At 44.5% G+C, this 15,882-nt stretch overlaps 1 protein-coding gene and 1 pseudogene across 1 annotated transcript in view; both read left to right on the top strand.

Annotated features, from left to right (window-relative positions):
* SLC26A3 (solute carrier family 26 member 3) overlaps nt 1-3,409 on the top strand; it is a 29,568-nt gene extending 26,159 nt beyond the window's left edge. Inside the window, exons 18-20 of the mRNA XM_062195550.1 lie at nt 452-594; nt 701-766; nt 3,308-3,409. Of these exons, the coding sequence (XP_062051534.1) occupies nt 452-594; nt 701-766; nt 3,308-3,409 (311 nt within the window). The remainder of the gene's footprint in view (nt 1-451; nt 595-700; nt 767-3,307) is intronic.
* A 4,146-nt stretch (nt 3,410-7,555) lies between these two features.
* Nucleotides 7,556-8,986, top strand: LOC133747856 (putative elongation factor 1-alpha-like 3; annotated as a pseudogene).
* The last annotated feature ends 6,896 nt before the right edge of the window (nt 8,987-15,882 follow it).

The following is a 15,882-nucleotide window of genomic DNA, read 5'->3' as shown; positions in this document are numbered from 1 at the left end:
CCAGCTCTCTGCTATGGCCTGGGAAAGCAGTAGAAGATGGTCCAAGTCCTTGGGCCCCTGCACCCACATGGGAGACCCGGAGGAAGCTCCTGGCTCCTGGCTTTGGATCTGCCCAGCTGCAGCCACTATGGCCATTTGGGGAGTGGGCCATTGGATGGAGGACCTCTCCCTGTCTCTCCCTCTCTCTGTAACTCTATCTCTCAAGTAAATAAATTTTTTTAAAAGTGGAATTAAAATGTTAATTTGAACAAAAAAGAAAGGTATCCTGTAGTTCCAGAAGACATTGTACTGATGATACACTAACATTGGACCATGGCCGCCACAAACACTGCAGCCAAAGTCCACGAAGTGCACGTTTGTAGAGGGAATTTCAAATCACCAGTCTCAAGGGGAAACCCGTGGCCCAAAATTGCCTTCTTCCTAAGCGCCTCTGCTTCTTTTCTCTCTTCAGATGATTTTATTGAAAAGCTTTCTCGGTGTCAGTTTTTCGATGATGAAGTCCAGGACTCCATATTTTTCTTAACAATCCACGATGCTGTTTTGCACATTTTGATGAAGAAGGATTACAGTGCTTCAAAGTTCAATCCCCATCAGGTACCAGCTCTTGATGAATTTCACATTTGCAACCAACCATCTACACTTTTTCTTAATGCTCCTTTATATTTCAACATTCCATGTGTAATTCTGTTCTTTTATTCAGGAAAAGGAAGGCAAATTTGATTTTATCATAAACACAAATGGAGGATTACGTAATCGGGAATATCAGGTAATGTTCTTCAACTGATTTCTCTTCATATAGGTGTCACAGCAAAAAAAATCCTTGGAAGTAGGAGGGCCTCTTAAGCTGCACAAAGTCCAGTGCTTGAGCCTCAGAATCTCATTCCTAGAAAACTGACGCAATGCCACGCCATCTTGTAGGGAATTTTGAGGAACGTGAGCTCAGACCAGTTAAAAATATTGGAGGGTTTGGGTGGGGGAAGGGAATGGTGATAGTAGATCCATGTTAATGCCGTATTGAGCATAGCTTTTCTACTTTTCATTCATTCTAGAACATTCGTTTCTAGAGTATTCAAACCTTTGAGACAATGTCTGTAGCTTGAGAAAAGCAGAACCACAAACCAAAATGTGTTTTTGCTGTAGGCCAGGTACATGGTAGGTGCATGATCTCAATCCTTACAGCAATATACAGAGAAGATATTTTCATTTCACAAATGAGGGAGTTAAGAAACAGGCTCAGAGAGCTTAACGTGTGTAAGGTCATGTGCCCAGTTACAGCAACACAATCTGAACTCTGATCTGGCTGCTGAGAAACCCCATGTGCTGTTCACTGTAGTTCACCACCTCTATGTGTTGGTAAAAGACTAACGGACTGAGGGTCCTAGGAAAGAATCTAAGGACTGTCTTCAAGTCGGGGAGTGGCTGATGGTATTTCCCTAATTAAAGAGAGGTCTAAGAAGAAAGGAATGTGACCTAGAAATGAAGGAGACATCTATCTCATAAGATAACCCTTGGTCATTATCAAGAGTGACATCAAGTAGCAAAGTTCAGATGAAAAGGTTAGTTAGACCCAAGGGGAGAAGAGAACCTACATGAGCAGCGCGGTGCGGTCTCCCAGGGCTGGATTCCAGAGAAACCCAAATCTTGCCTACGTAACCTTTATAAGAAAAGCCCCCTACCAGAAACCCACTCTCCAACAGTAGGATTCAGAACAGTCACCCGGTGTTGAGGGATGGAGCTTCAGGATCCCCACTTTAGAACCAGTTATCTCAGAAAATGTAGGCAGCACCGTCATATACACTGGTTTGCCAACATTAGCAAAACAAATCATCCACACACCAGCGCCTTGCTTTGCTCAAGGAAGATGAGTCAGGAGTGGTGGATGGCTGGTAAATTCTGACTACTAAGTAGTAATTATTTAAAGAGACTGACTATAGCAAATCTTTTAAAACTTTCTATCTTCTTCCAGGTCCCAACTGAAACGAAGTTCTAATCAAAACATAATTCAGAGGGCTCCTCATCTGAGCGTCGCGCAAAGAACAACTTTCTACCCGTACAGTTATTGAGAACTTCATACATTGTATGAAGAATATTTTTATTTGACAGAACTATGTTTCAAACTTTTGGAACGAGATTGTTCTAGAATGGTATATTTTTCAGATATCTAGTATGAAATTATGTAAATACTCTTAATTTTATACCTTGTAGATTTATCAAAGGAAGAAAATTGTTTTGTTTATATGTATTTTTGTAGCACTGACAGATTTCCATCCAAGTGACTACCTTCATGCATATATTTTGCAGTGTATTTACACCATTGCTTTGAATCTCATAATTTGTACAGGTCATACTAATGTGTCTCCACTTTAAAAATTCATTGTACAGTGAATGTGTCTTGTTTTGTCAAACCTCTGGTGAGTTTTTTGAAACCTCTTTGCTGTGGGATCCTTTATAGTGGTTCAGCTGGAAACCTGCTCCATGAGATTCTGCTAACAAAACCCCCTGTAAGGGAACTTCTTTGCCCAGATTTTTGACTATCACCTCAGCTTTCTACCATCTAGATTTCTACTACCAAGAATCCTGACCAGATTCAAACAACAATCCTTCTAGTATTTTATCTGTCACTATAACTAGCTTTTGAGGCAAATCCTTATTTTCCCCCCACTGCTTCTTATGAAAATTGTGCAGAGGCATTTCAGAAAGTTTGTGGAAGGTCGAATTAAAAGGTACATTTATTTGGGTGCAAAATCTACACATACAAAGGGTCTTCAAAACATTCACAAAAATTGCATAGTATGAAAATATTATGAATGGATTTCAAAAAATTTTATACCCAAATAAACTTATCTTTTAATTCTTTTTCCCACCAAATTTTTGAAGCACTCTCATCTAAGTTAATGGAAACTATAATATGATGAAGTGGGAAGGTGAGAAGTTGGCGACCATGATGCTAGCCAATTCTTCCTGCTCTCAAGAGGAGGAAATAAGAACAAATGATAGGGAAATGTATGACTCTTCTTTTTTCATGGTTGGTCATCATTTGTAACTCATGGCAGAACAACAGCTCCAGAGCTCCATTTAGCTGGAGAATGAGGTTCAACAAACCTGTTTCTCTTTTTCATGAGGAATGTTCAAATTTGTAATTACTCATGCAATGGAAATTAAACATCGGCTCCAACAGACAAGATGTGGTGCCCTCTGTTCAACATCAAATCCCTCTTGTCCATGGGAAAAACTGCTCGAGTTGTCATAGATCTCACTACTGAAAGTTTACTGTCAGGCACGCTTTCATCCTTTGTCTGTGTCTTAGGGCTTATCCAGTGGACTTAAACACAAGTACAGCAAAAGCAAAATCAAGAGTATTTACATGGTTTATCGTAATCAAAAACCAGAATACCAGCACTCTTCCTAACAGCACTTCTTAAGTTTCTTGAGTTATGGACAATTTATATGATTTCACGCACCCTGTGGACCTCAAGGAAAAAATACACATACACATATATCAACATGTGATGCCCTATAAATCTCAGGTTAAGAACTTTTCCTTTCTGGAGAACATAGAGTAGAAACTGAAGACAGGAGCCTATTTAAGGGGTCATTTGGCTCAAGAATGAAGCAAAAGTTTCCTATATGGTTGTCACTGATGTCAGCATTGCTCCAAGCAAGGTGCCCTCCACCGTTCTTGCCAACCAACCAACGCAGCAGGGAATCTGTACAGGTGCTCCAACTCTTGTGCGTAAATCGCAATACCTTCAACCTTAGGATCTCAGAGACTCACATAGCCTTATGGCTAAATGCTTCTCTTCTCTTAGGCCACAAAGGTTGATGTGCTTCGAGTAATGGGCATACGTGGGGCCTAGGTGCTAGCCTCAGTACCAGTACTGCAAACTGACTGGTATAGAACTCTGACCCCTCATTTAGGAAGAGGTCAAGACCAAAATAGAACATGTCAATGCAAGGGAGACTGAGGATAAGTAGATACAACTGAGGAACAGAGCCACTTGGGAAGAGTCAGACATATAAAAAGACTGAAACTAATGTGTACGAGCACCTTATCTTTAAAATCATTTTATAATAATTAAGCTCTTGATACATATTCATGTCTGACCACAGTGACTTGCCACCCAGAATGTAAGTACAAAGATTTGAACGCAAGCCTGAACCCACAATGCATGTACGAGCACAGAGAAGAGGGGCATTTAACCCATTTTGTCTGCATCTCCATCTGAGCAGCAGCATGTCAAAACCAACCCACTGATCTCCTAATCTGTCCTCCCAGCTTCTCTGCACCTGAGTTCATGACAACTCCATTCTTCAAATTGCTTAGGCTGATATCCGTCAAAAAAAAAAAAAAATCCTATAACCTATGCCTTTAAAATACTTGGGGGAGGGAGGAGGCTCTTAAAAAAGTCGAAAATGGGTGTCATGAAAAAGCTATCCGTGGATGTTTTTTGGCATGAAAATGAACTTATTTTTTAGCTCCATTTTTCATGAACTTTCTGAAGTACCCTCTAAAATCACTAAATTCCCAAAGCAGTCCCCATAGGGCAGATATTATGACTGATTTTAAGAAAGCAAAGTAGGGGCCGGCGCTGTGGCATAGTAGGTTAAAACTGCAGCCTGCAGTGCCGGCATATACTATGGGCACTGACTTGTGCCCCGGCTGCTTCACTTCCAATCCAGCTCTCTGCTATGGCCTGGAATAGCAGTAGAGGATGGCCCAAGTCCTTGAGTCCCTGCACTCACGTGGGAGACCCAGAGGAAGCTCCTGGCTCCTGGCTTCAGATCGGCACAGCTCCGGCCATTGCAGCCAACTGGGGAGTGAACCAGCGGATGGAAGACCTCTCTCTCTGTCTCTACCTCTCTCTGTAACTCTGTCTTTCAAATAAATAAAACTAATCTTTAAAAAAAAAAAAAAAAAGCAAAGTAAAGCAAGGCTCAAAGGGATGAATAACTCATCTAAGTTGTACATTGCAGGTGGTAGGGGCAGAAATCCAAGCCCAGAGCCCAGGCTTTGGATGATTTGGAAACCTTGCCTCCCAAAGGAAATGAAAACCTGTCTCAAAACAGCCAAGCCGGCGCTGCGGCTCACTAGGCTAATCCTCCGCCAGCGGTGCCGGCACACTGGGTTCTAGTCCCGGTTTGGATGCCGGATTCTGTCCCGGTTGCCCCTCTTCCAGGCCAGCTCTCTGCTGTGGCCGGGGAGTGCAGTGGAGGATGGCCCAAGTCCTTGGGTCCTGCACCCCATGGGAGACCAGGAGAAGCACTTGGCTCCTGCCTTCGGATCAGCGCGGTGCGCTGGCCGCAGCGTGCCAGCTGCGGCAGCCATTGGAGGGTGAACCAACGGCAAAAGGAAGACCTTTCTCTCTGTCTCTCTCTCTCACTGTCCACTCTGCCTGTCAAAAAAAAAAAAAAAAAAAAAAAACTGAGCCAGTACAAAGCAAGACTAAACTCGGAAATAATACAGGTGCATTCTTCAGATTTAGTCCTAAGACACTAATTTAGCATTGTTTAAGTACATCCAGAAACTTATTAAGAAATAAATTAAATACTGTTAATATTTGCCTCTCCCAGCCGGCGCCGAGGCTCACTAGGCTAATCCTCTGCCTGCGGCGCCGGCACCCCGGGGTCTAGTCCCAGTTGGGGCACCAGATTCTGTCCCGGCTGCTCCTCTTCCAGGCCAGCTCTCTGCTGTGGCCCGGGAAGGCAGTGGAGGATGGCCCAAGTGCTTGGGCCCTGCACCCGCATGGGAGACCAGGAGGAAGCACCTGGCTCCTGGCTTCATAGTGGCCATTTGGGGGCTGAACCAACGGAAAAGGAAGACCTTTCTCTCTGTCTCTCTCTCTCACTGTCTAACTCTGCCTGTCCAAAAAAAAAAAAAAAAAAAAAATTTGCCTCTCCCAATGGTTTTATGTAAATCTGGGGAATATATTTCTAACATAACATAGTTCCCTGAGATCCATACCTTGAAAAAGAATACATAGGAGAAAAAATGTTGGGGAAAAGTTAAGCATGACTATGCAGAATAATTCTTAGCTACATTAGCCCACGTCTGTTGTATTCATTCCTACCACAGGTGTTTGATCCTATAAATATGTGCAATATATTTCATATTTATGTGTGTTTATATATATGCATATATATTCCTCCATAAATCGCCCATTTCTTGATTCCTGTAATGCTACCACCATCATCTCTCACATGAAAATTGTTAAAACACCCTTCCGACTGGTCTCTCTGCTTCCTAGTCCTTGTACAAAGAGCTGCAACATCCCCTCCCATTGCTCAGGACACCCCAGCAGCTTCCAAAGTCTATCAGAGTAAGGGCCAAATCTTTACAATGGCCCTGAAGGCCTGGCATCGCCCCCACGGCCCCTGACAGCACTCCTCAGGCCGCCGCTAACCACTGCTTTTCACTCCACTCCAGGCTCCTGCACTAGGCCAGGTGCAATCCCACGTGGAGGCCCTTGCACGTGTGCCCTGTGCTCGGCAAGCTCGGCCCCACATCCTCTCTGTGATTTCACTCACTTCCTCTTTGTTCAAACGTCACCTTTCCTCTGAGTGCCTCCCTGCCCTCTCCATTTCAAATGCAAACCCACCACCACCCCACAGCCTTATGTTTCCTTTTTTCTATAGGATTTCTATCACACTTCTTACATGGTATGTGATTTAATGACATGCATGGATTGTCTAGCTGAAGAGGGGTGCATCCTAAGTGCTTTGCAATGTGTCTAGCACATAAATACTTGAATGAGTATATCTTTATGTCCCACATGACAGGTGCTCAGCACATAATTATCAAACATGAGAGTACCTCAAAAAGCTAGTGGGAAAAAATAGAAGTAAAAGACAAGTTTATTTTAGTGCAAAAAAGGTTGAAAGCCATGCAGTGCCCTTAATACACATTTTTTTTAAAAAATTTCTTTTATTTATTTGAAAGACATAGCTATAGAGAGAGGTGAGGGGGCAGAGAAAGAGAGGGGAGAGAGAGATAGAAAGAGAAAGAGAGAGAGAGAGAGAGAGAGAGAGTCTTCCATCTGCTGGTTCATTTCTCAAATGGCCACAATGGCTGGAGCAGAGCGGAGCCAATCCAAAGCCAGGAGCCCAGAGCTTCTTCTGGGTCTCCCACATGGGTGCAGGGGCCCAAGGACTTGGGCCATCCTCTACTGCTTTCAGAGGTGCATTAGCAGGGAGCTGGATCAGAAGTGGACCAGCCGGGACCTGAATTGGCACCCATATGGAATACCAGCACTGCAGGCTGCAGCTTTAACCTGCTGCGCCACAGCACCAGCCCCTTAGTACACATTCTCTGTAAATTTTTTGAAGACCATTCTTATGCATGGATTTCAATTATTTTTTTGCATCAAAACAAACTTTTCTTTTAATCCCATTTCTCACAAAAAAATTTTTCTTGTTAAACTTTTTTAAATGGGTCTCAAAATTCTGTAATGGATTTTTGGTCAAGTTGTTTCCATTAAAAAGTACTGAGGACTTTTTCACAATGGGTTTGCTGCCAGGACACAGGTGTCATGGAAACCACCGCTAAATCAAAGACAAAATGATAAAGGAAAAGACTCATATCAACATCACTGTCATTGGACACGTAGATTCGGGCAAGTCCACCACCACTGGCCATCTGATCTACAAATTGTGGTGGCATTGACAAAAGAACCATTGAAAATTTTGAGAAGGAGGCTGCCGAGATGGGAAAGGGCTCCTTCAAGTATGCCTGGATCTTGGATAAACCGGAAGCTGAGTGTGCACGTGGTATCACCATCAACATCTTCCTGTGGAAATCTGAGACCAGCAAGTATTACGTGACTGTCACTGATGCCGCAGGACACAGGGACTTCATCACAAACCTGATCACAGACACATCTCAGGCTGACTGTACCGTCCCAATTGTTGCTGCTGGTGTCGGGGAACTGGAAGCTAGTGTCTCCAGGAACGGGGAGACCCATGACAATGCCCTTCAGCCTTATCACTGGGTGCAAAACAACTAATTGTTGGTGTTAACAAATGGATTCCCCCGAGCCACCCTACAGCCAGAAGAGATACAAGGAAATCGTTAAGGAAGTCAGCACCTACATTAAGAAATTTGGCTACAACCCTTAGACAGTAGCATTTGTGCCATTTCTGGTTGGAATGGTGACAACATGCTGAAGACAAGTGCTAATACACTGTGGTTCAAGGGGTGGAAAAAGTCACCTGCAAACATGGCAATGCCAGTGGAACCACACTGCCGGAAGCCCTGGATTGCATCCTCCCGCTAACTAGACCAACTGCAAAGCCTTCGCATCTGCCCCTCCAGGATGTCTACAGAATTGATGGTGTTGGTACTGTCCCTGTGGGCCAAGTGGAGACTGGTGTTCTCAAACCTGGCATGGTGGTGCCTTTTGCTCCAGTCAACGTCACAACTGAAGTCCGTCAAAATGCACCACGAAGCTTTGAGTGAAGCTCTCCCTGGGGACAACATGGGCTTCAATGTCAAGAACGTGTTTGTCAAAGATGTTCATCGTGGCAACGTGGCTGGTGACAGCAAAAATGACCCACCAATTGCAGCAGCTGGCTTCATTGCTCAGGTGGTCATCCTGAGCCACCCAGGTCAGATCAGTGCTGCGTACGCCCCTGTACTGGATCGTCACATGGCTCACACTGCTTGCAAGCTTGCTGAGCTGTGTTGTTCTGAGAAGAAGCTGGAAGATGGCCCTGAATTCTTGAAATCTGGTGATGCTGCCACTGTTGAGATGGTCCCATGTGTGTTGAGAGCTTCTCAGACTATCCTCCTCTGGGTCATTTCTCTCTCTGTGACATGAGACAGACAGTTGCTGTGGGTGTGATCAAAGCAGTGGACAAGAAGGCTGCTGGAGCTGGCAAGGTCACCAAGTCTTCCCAGAAAGCTCAGAGGCTAAATGAATAGTATCCCTAATACCTGCCACCCCAGTCTTAATCAGTGGTGGAAGAATGGCCTCAGAACTGTTTGTCTCAATTGGCCATATAAGCTTAATAGCAAAAGACTAGTTAATGATAATGCATCATAAAGCCTTCAGAAGGAAAGAGGAAAAAAAAAAGTACCAGGAACAGGGGCTTGGCACAGTGGTCATGTCCTGCTTGGCATGCCTGCATCCTATATCAGAGTGCCTGGTTTGAGTCCTGGCTACTCTGCTTCCGATCCAGCTTCCTGCTAATGTGTTCCCTGGGGGTAGCAGATGATGGCTTAAGTACATGGATCCCTGCCATCCACATGGGAAACCTGAATGGAGTTCCCGGATCCTGGTTTTAGTCTGGCCCAATCATGGCTTTTGCAGGCATTTGGGGGAATGAACTAAAAAGCGGAAGATCTTTGACTGTCTGTCTGTCTCTCTCACACTGTCTTTCAAATAAATTTTTTAAGAAGATTTATTTAGGAGCCAGCACTGGGCTAAGCCTCCACCTGCAGCACCAGCATCCTATAGGAGCACAAGTTCAAGTCCCAGCTGCTCCTTTTCCAATCCATCTCTCTGCTATAGCCTGGGAAAGCGGGGAGGATTTGCCCAAGTCCTTGGGCCCTGCACCCACGTGGGAGACCTGGAAGAAGCTCCTGGCTCCTGGCTTTGGCCTGGCCCAGCTCTGGCTACTGCAGTCATTTGGGGAGTGAATCAGTGGATGGAAGACTATGTCTCTTCCTCTCTCTGTCTGTAACTCTCTCTCTCTCTCTCTCTCTCAAATAAATAAATAATAATAGTTTGTTTATTTGAAAGGCAGGGTGACAGAGAAAGAGGGAGAGATAAAGAGAGAGATCATACATTCACTGGTTCACTCCCCAAGTGACCACAACAGTCAGGGCTGGGCCATGCTGAAACCAGAAGCACAGAACTCCAGGTCTCCCACATGGGTGACAGGGGCCCAAGTACTTGGGGCATCATCTGCTGCCTTCCCAGGCACATCAGCAGGAATCTGAGCGGACAGAAGTCAAACGCAGCACTCCATCATGGGATGCTGGCATCACAGACCATGGCTTCACTTGCTACACCATAATGATGGCCCCTCAAATAAGTTTGTTTAACTAAAAAAAAAAAAAAGTACTAATTTTCAGGGCAGGCATTTCACCTAATTTGTTGACATTTCCTGGAGTGCTCACAATCGAAATTCCTGGGATTGGAAAAAAGTACCCTAATCCATTGTTGGTGGGAATGTAAACTGGTGCAGCCACTGTAAAAGATAGTATGTAAATAATACCAAAATCTGAATATAGTCCTACCATAAGACCCAGCTGTCCCACTCCTGGGAATTTGCCCAAACCAAAAGAAATCAGCATATGAAAGAGTGATCTGTATCCCCATGTATATTGCAGCTCAATTCACAACAGCTAAGATATGGGAATCAACCCAGATGTCTATCAACTGATGACTGGATACAGAAATTATGGTAGGAGATATACCAAGATGGCAGAATAGGGGGATGTTATAGTCTAGGGGAAGATAGTTTAAAAAAAAAAAGTGGGGAGAGTCCAATCTAAGGGAAAAGTTAAGGAAACTCCACACAAATTAAAGGGACACCGAGGGTCTATGTGGAGGGTGTGGGCAGGCACAATTCAGGACCCCAGCAGCCAAGAGCCTTAGCACCAGCTTTGGAGAGAAGTGAGACCAGACTGCAGTAGCCCAAGCCACTGGCGTTAAGCAGCAGGAAGAGCCAGGCATGAATTCAGCTTGGAGCTCTTTGGGGTACCTGCCATCCTAGAGGGAAAAAAGGGGGGCATATTTCTCCCCTACCACTTGGCACTGGTGTCCTGTAACTAGCCGAAAGAGGGAGGGTGTCATTTTGGATATGTGTAACAGCTGCGCCAGCTTGTATCTGCGGGCCCAGCAACCAGCCAAGTGGAGACACCTGAGTCTGGCTTGGAGAATTGACAGGGGCTAGGTGTTTGTGAATGTGGGAGACCTATACTGGGACTATGAATACACTGTGGCTGTGTGGGAGAGTGCAAAGTGTGGCTAGGTCCTTGGGCAGTCACTGTGAGTGACTCCACGTACTTGGGGCTCCCTGATTCTCTGGTGAGGGTCATGGCTGTGGAATCTGTGCTCACACAGAGGGCTGCTCTGATCCTCTGTGCAGTTCTTGTGGTGGTGCCAATGAATAGTATACCCACTGGGGTTAGCAACCAGGCATTGGCCTCCTTGGAGGTGAGCGTGAGACAATGCCAACAGAGCAGATAAATCCTCTTCTCTGATTAAAAAAAAGAGAGAGAGAGAGAGAGAGAGAGAGAGAGATTTACCACTCCCAATTTAGGTGTCACCTTTGGACACTCTCCTCACCCTGGAGCACCAAACAGAGCGCCTTGGCCACACCCAGCACACACCTCAGGATATTCACTGAAAGAGCAGACACTCCACTAATCCACAGAGGCATAGTCCAAGATAAAAGCCAAGGGCGGGGGGAAGCGGGGAACACCAACAAGTATCTCCACAAATGCCTAGAAATAAACAAAGCAATTCAAGAAACAAGATTAAGGAAGACAACATGACACACCCAAAGGAACACAACAACACTTCAACACTAGAATTTGAAAATGAAGAGATTGAAAATTGATTCCAAATTTTGGCCATTGTGGACAGTGCTACTAAAAATGTGGTGGTTACAGCATGTTCCTGTCTTATGGATATGTACCCAGTAGTGGGATTGCTGGATCCTATGGCAAATCTATCTTTAGTTTTTTAAGAAAATGGCCAGCACCACGGCTCAATAGGCTAATCCTCCACCTGCAGTGCCGGCACACCGGGTTCTAGTCCTGGTTGGGGCACCGGATTCTGTCCCGGTTGCCCCTCTTCCAGGCCAGCTCTCTGCTGTGGCCCGGGAGTGCAGTGGAGGATGGCCCAAGTGTTTGGGCCCTGCACCCCATGGGAGACCAGGAGAAGCACTTGGCTCCTGACTTCGGATCAGCGCGGTGCACCAGCTGCAGCGCGCCGGCCACGGTGGCCATTGGAGAGTGAGCCAACGGTAAAGGAAGACCTTTCTCTCTCTTTCTCTCACTGTCCACTCTGCCTGTCAAAAAAAAAAAAAAGAAAAAAGAAAAAAAAGAAAGAAGGAAGGAAAGAAAGAAAGAAAAAAGAAAATTAAGGCTGGTTCTGTGGCATAGTAAGCTGAGCATCCCCCTGCAGCATCAGCATCCCATATGGGTGCCGGTTCAAGTCGCGGCTGCTCCACTTCCAACTCAGCTCCCTGCTGGTGGCCTGGGAAAGCAGTAGAAGATGGCCCAAGTGCTTAGACCCCTGCACCTGCATGGGAATCCCAAAAAGGCTCTTGGTTCCTAGCTTCAGATAGGCCCAGTTCTGGTTGTTGCAGCCATCTGGGGAGTGAACCAGCAGATAGAAGATCTTTCTATCTCTCCCTCTCTCTGTAACTCTGAATCTCAAGTAAATAAACAAATCTCTAAGAAAAACAAAGAAAATCTCCACACTGTTTTCCACAGTGGCTGCACTTATAGTCCCACTAACAACACATAAGTGTTGCCCTGTCTCACATCCTCACCAGCATTATTTAGTCTCTGTGTTTTGGATGTTAGCCATTCTTACAGGGATAAGATGATATCTCACTGTGTTTTAGATTTTTACTTCTCTGATGGCTAGAGATGTTGAGCATTTTTTCATATATTTGTTGGCCATTTGTATTTCTTCTTTTGAGAACTGTCTATTGAGATCCTTTGCCTATTTCTTAACTGGGTTGGTTAACAACTGTTGTTGTTGTTGCTGAGTTTTTAAGTTGCTGGTATATTTAGGATATTAATCTTTTGTTGGACAGGTAGTTTCCAAATATTTTTCCCATTCTGTTGGATGTCTCTTCACTCTATTTATTATTACCTTTGTTGTGCAAAAGCTTTTGAGTCTGATATGGTCTCCTTTGTTTAGTTTTGCTTTTGTTACCTGTGTTTTTGGGGTCTTGCCCAAGAAGTCATCCCCTACCCCAATGTCTTGGAGTGTTTCTCCTACGTTTTCTTCCAGCAGCTTCATAGTCTCAGGATTAAATGTAGGTCTTTGATCCATATTGAGCTTTTTTTTTAAGACTTATTTTTATTTATTTGAAAGGCTGAGCTACAGAGAGAGGGGGAGACAGAGACAGAAAGAGAGAACTTCTATCTTCTGGTTCACTCTCCCAAATGGCTATTGTGGAATATTAGATAAAATAGACTTTAAATCGAAAATTGTAAAAAAGAGGTAAGGAAGGACATTGTATTTTGATTAAAGGTTCAATTCAGCAAGAAGACTTAACACATAAATGTACATGCACCCAACACAAACCACCAAGATACATACAGCAGATACTATTAGATCTAAAGGGAGAGAGAGGGACTACAAAATAACAATAGTAGGTGACTCAAGTACCCCACTCTCCTCTCATCAATGGATAGATCATCCAGACCAAGAAAATCAATTAAGATGCATTGTAGTTGTTACACACCATCAAGCAAATGGGTCTAACAGACACTTACAGGACAGTTCACCCCACAGCTACAGAATACACATTCTTCTCATCAACACATGGAACATTTTCTAGGATGGACCACATATATTGGGCCACAAACCAAGTATCAGCAAATCAAAAAGACTGAAACCATACCCTATATCTCCTCAGGCCATAAAAGAATAAAACTAGAAATCAACAACAAGAATAATAGGACATTCATAAATACTTGGAAATTAAACAACATGCTACTGAATGATCAATGAGTCATTGAACAAATTAAAAAGGAAAACAAAAATTTTCTTGAAGTAAAGGAAAACGAAAACAACATATCAAAACCTGTGGAATACAGCAAAAGCAGTATTAAGAAGGAAGTTTATAGCATTAAGTACTTACATTAAAAAAAAAAAAAAAAGAGGGGCCGATGCTGTGGCACAGCAGGTTAAAGCCCTGGCCTGAAGTGCTAGCATCCCATATGGATGCCGGTTCTAGTCCCGGCTGCTCTTCTTCCTGTCCAGCTCTCTGCTATGGCCTGGGAAAGCAGTAGAAGATGGCCCAAGTCCTTGGGCCCCTGCACCCGCATGGGAGACCTGGAAGAAGCTCCTGGCTCCTGGCTTCAGATCAGCTCAGCTCCAGCCATTGTGGGCATCTGGGGAGTGAACCAGCAGATGAAAGAATTCTCTCTCTATCGATATGGGCCCCATTTCAAGTCCCAGCTGTCCACCTCCAATCCAGCTCCCTGCTGATGCTCCTGGGAAAGCAGTGGAAGATGGCCCAAGTATTTGGGCCCCTGAACCCACGTGGGAGACCCAGAAGATGCTCCTGGCTCCAGACCTGGCCGTTTGTGGAATAACCAGCAGATGGAAGACCTCTCTCTGTGTGTCTCCCTCTTTCTCTGTAACTCTGCCTTCCAAATAAGTAAAATATTTTTTAAAAAATGCTTCAGGAAAGAAAAGATAGACAAAAGAAATACTTGAATTAATAATGGCCTATTTTCCGGGGGATCCAAGATGGCAGAATAGGAAGGGAGCACATTGATATTCTTCGGCAAGACACAGGTTAATAAAAGTGGAGATACTGCAGGGTCAAGGAAGAGTAGGGGAAGAAACAACAGAGGAAACTCTTCCGGAACTAGTGATTCACAGCGGACCTGCGTGGAGAGCGTGGGAGCCCAAGTTCGGGACACCAGCAGCAGACTCAACGCACCAGCGCTGGAACGCGAGGTGAGCCGAACCTCCATAGCCCGAGACACCAGCGGGCAAGCGGAAAGAGGAGGCTAGAGGGAACGAGGCTTGAAACTCCGTGGGGAAAAGTTCACCAGGCTAACTAGAAGAGAGGGAAAAAAAAAAAAGTGACCGAAACGGACACAAGTTTCTCTCTCTCCGCTCACCCCTCAAGGGCGAGCAAGACAAAGAGCAGGCGCCATTTTGGACATACGTCATAAGCAGGGCGACCTCAGGTCTGCACCAGCCCTGAGCCTAGCAGAAAAACCTGACTCAGGGGGGAGGGGTGAAATAACTGGAGATTAGCATCTAACTTGGCAACCCAGTGGGAGACTGCAGGAGAATTGGAGCCCACACTGAGGGCAGCAGAGATTCCCTGTGTGGTCCTTGGGAAAGAGCTTCCAATCTCTGGCTCCTGTGGGTATATCATTTGCCTGCTAACTACCTCCAATTACATTCAGCTGTGTGGAATTACTTCCCTTTTGAATCAACAAAAGAAAGAGACATTTACCACACCTAACCTGGGAGTGTCATCTTGACACACCCTCAACCCTGAGGAACCAAACACAGCTCTCAGTCCAAACCCATCTCAAGCCTCTAAGGCTCCACTGAAAGCAGACAGTCCACTTAATCTAGAGTCATAGTATAACAAGAAAAAAAAACACCACAGTGAAGAAACCAAATATCTCCAACATGCCGTACAACAAACGCAAAAACCGAGGTAACAAGAACAAGGAAGACACTATGACACCCCCAAATGAAAAAGACACCCCAACTCAAGATTATGAAGATGATGAGATAGAAGAAATACAAGAAGCGGATCTCAAAAAATTGATAAGAACACTAAGAAGTTCTCAAAAACAAATTCTTGAACTACAGAAATCCTTAAAGGACAAGATAGAAAATCTCTCTCGTGAAAGTGAAATATTAAGGAGGAATCAAAATGAAATGAAACAACTAGTGGAACAAGAATTGGTGATTGTGACGAGAAATCATAATGAAATGAAGAATTCAATAGATCAAATGACAAACACATTAGAGAGCCTTAAAAACAGAATGGGCGAAGCAGAAGAGAGAATATCAGACTTAGAAGACAGAGAACAGGAAAGGAAACAGGCAAACCAAAGAAAAGAAGAAGAAATTAGAAATCTAAAAAATATTGTCGGGAATCTACAGGATACTATTAAAAAACCCAACATTCGGGTTCTAGGAGTTCCTGAAGGCA

This window comes from Lepus europaeus, chromosome 1 (assembly GCF_033115175.1).
Source record: "Lepus europaeus isolate LE1 chromosome 1, mLepTim1.pri, whole genome shotgun sequence".
NCBI classification, from domain to species: Eukaryota; Metazoa; Chordata; class Mammalia; order Lagomorpha; family Leporidae; genus Lepus; species Lepus europaeus.
The sequence above is the reverse complement of the archived record's forward strand: the minus strand, read 5'-3'. Positions and strand labels throughout refer to the sequence as shown.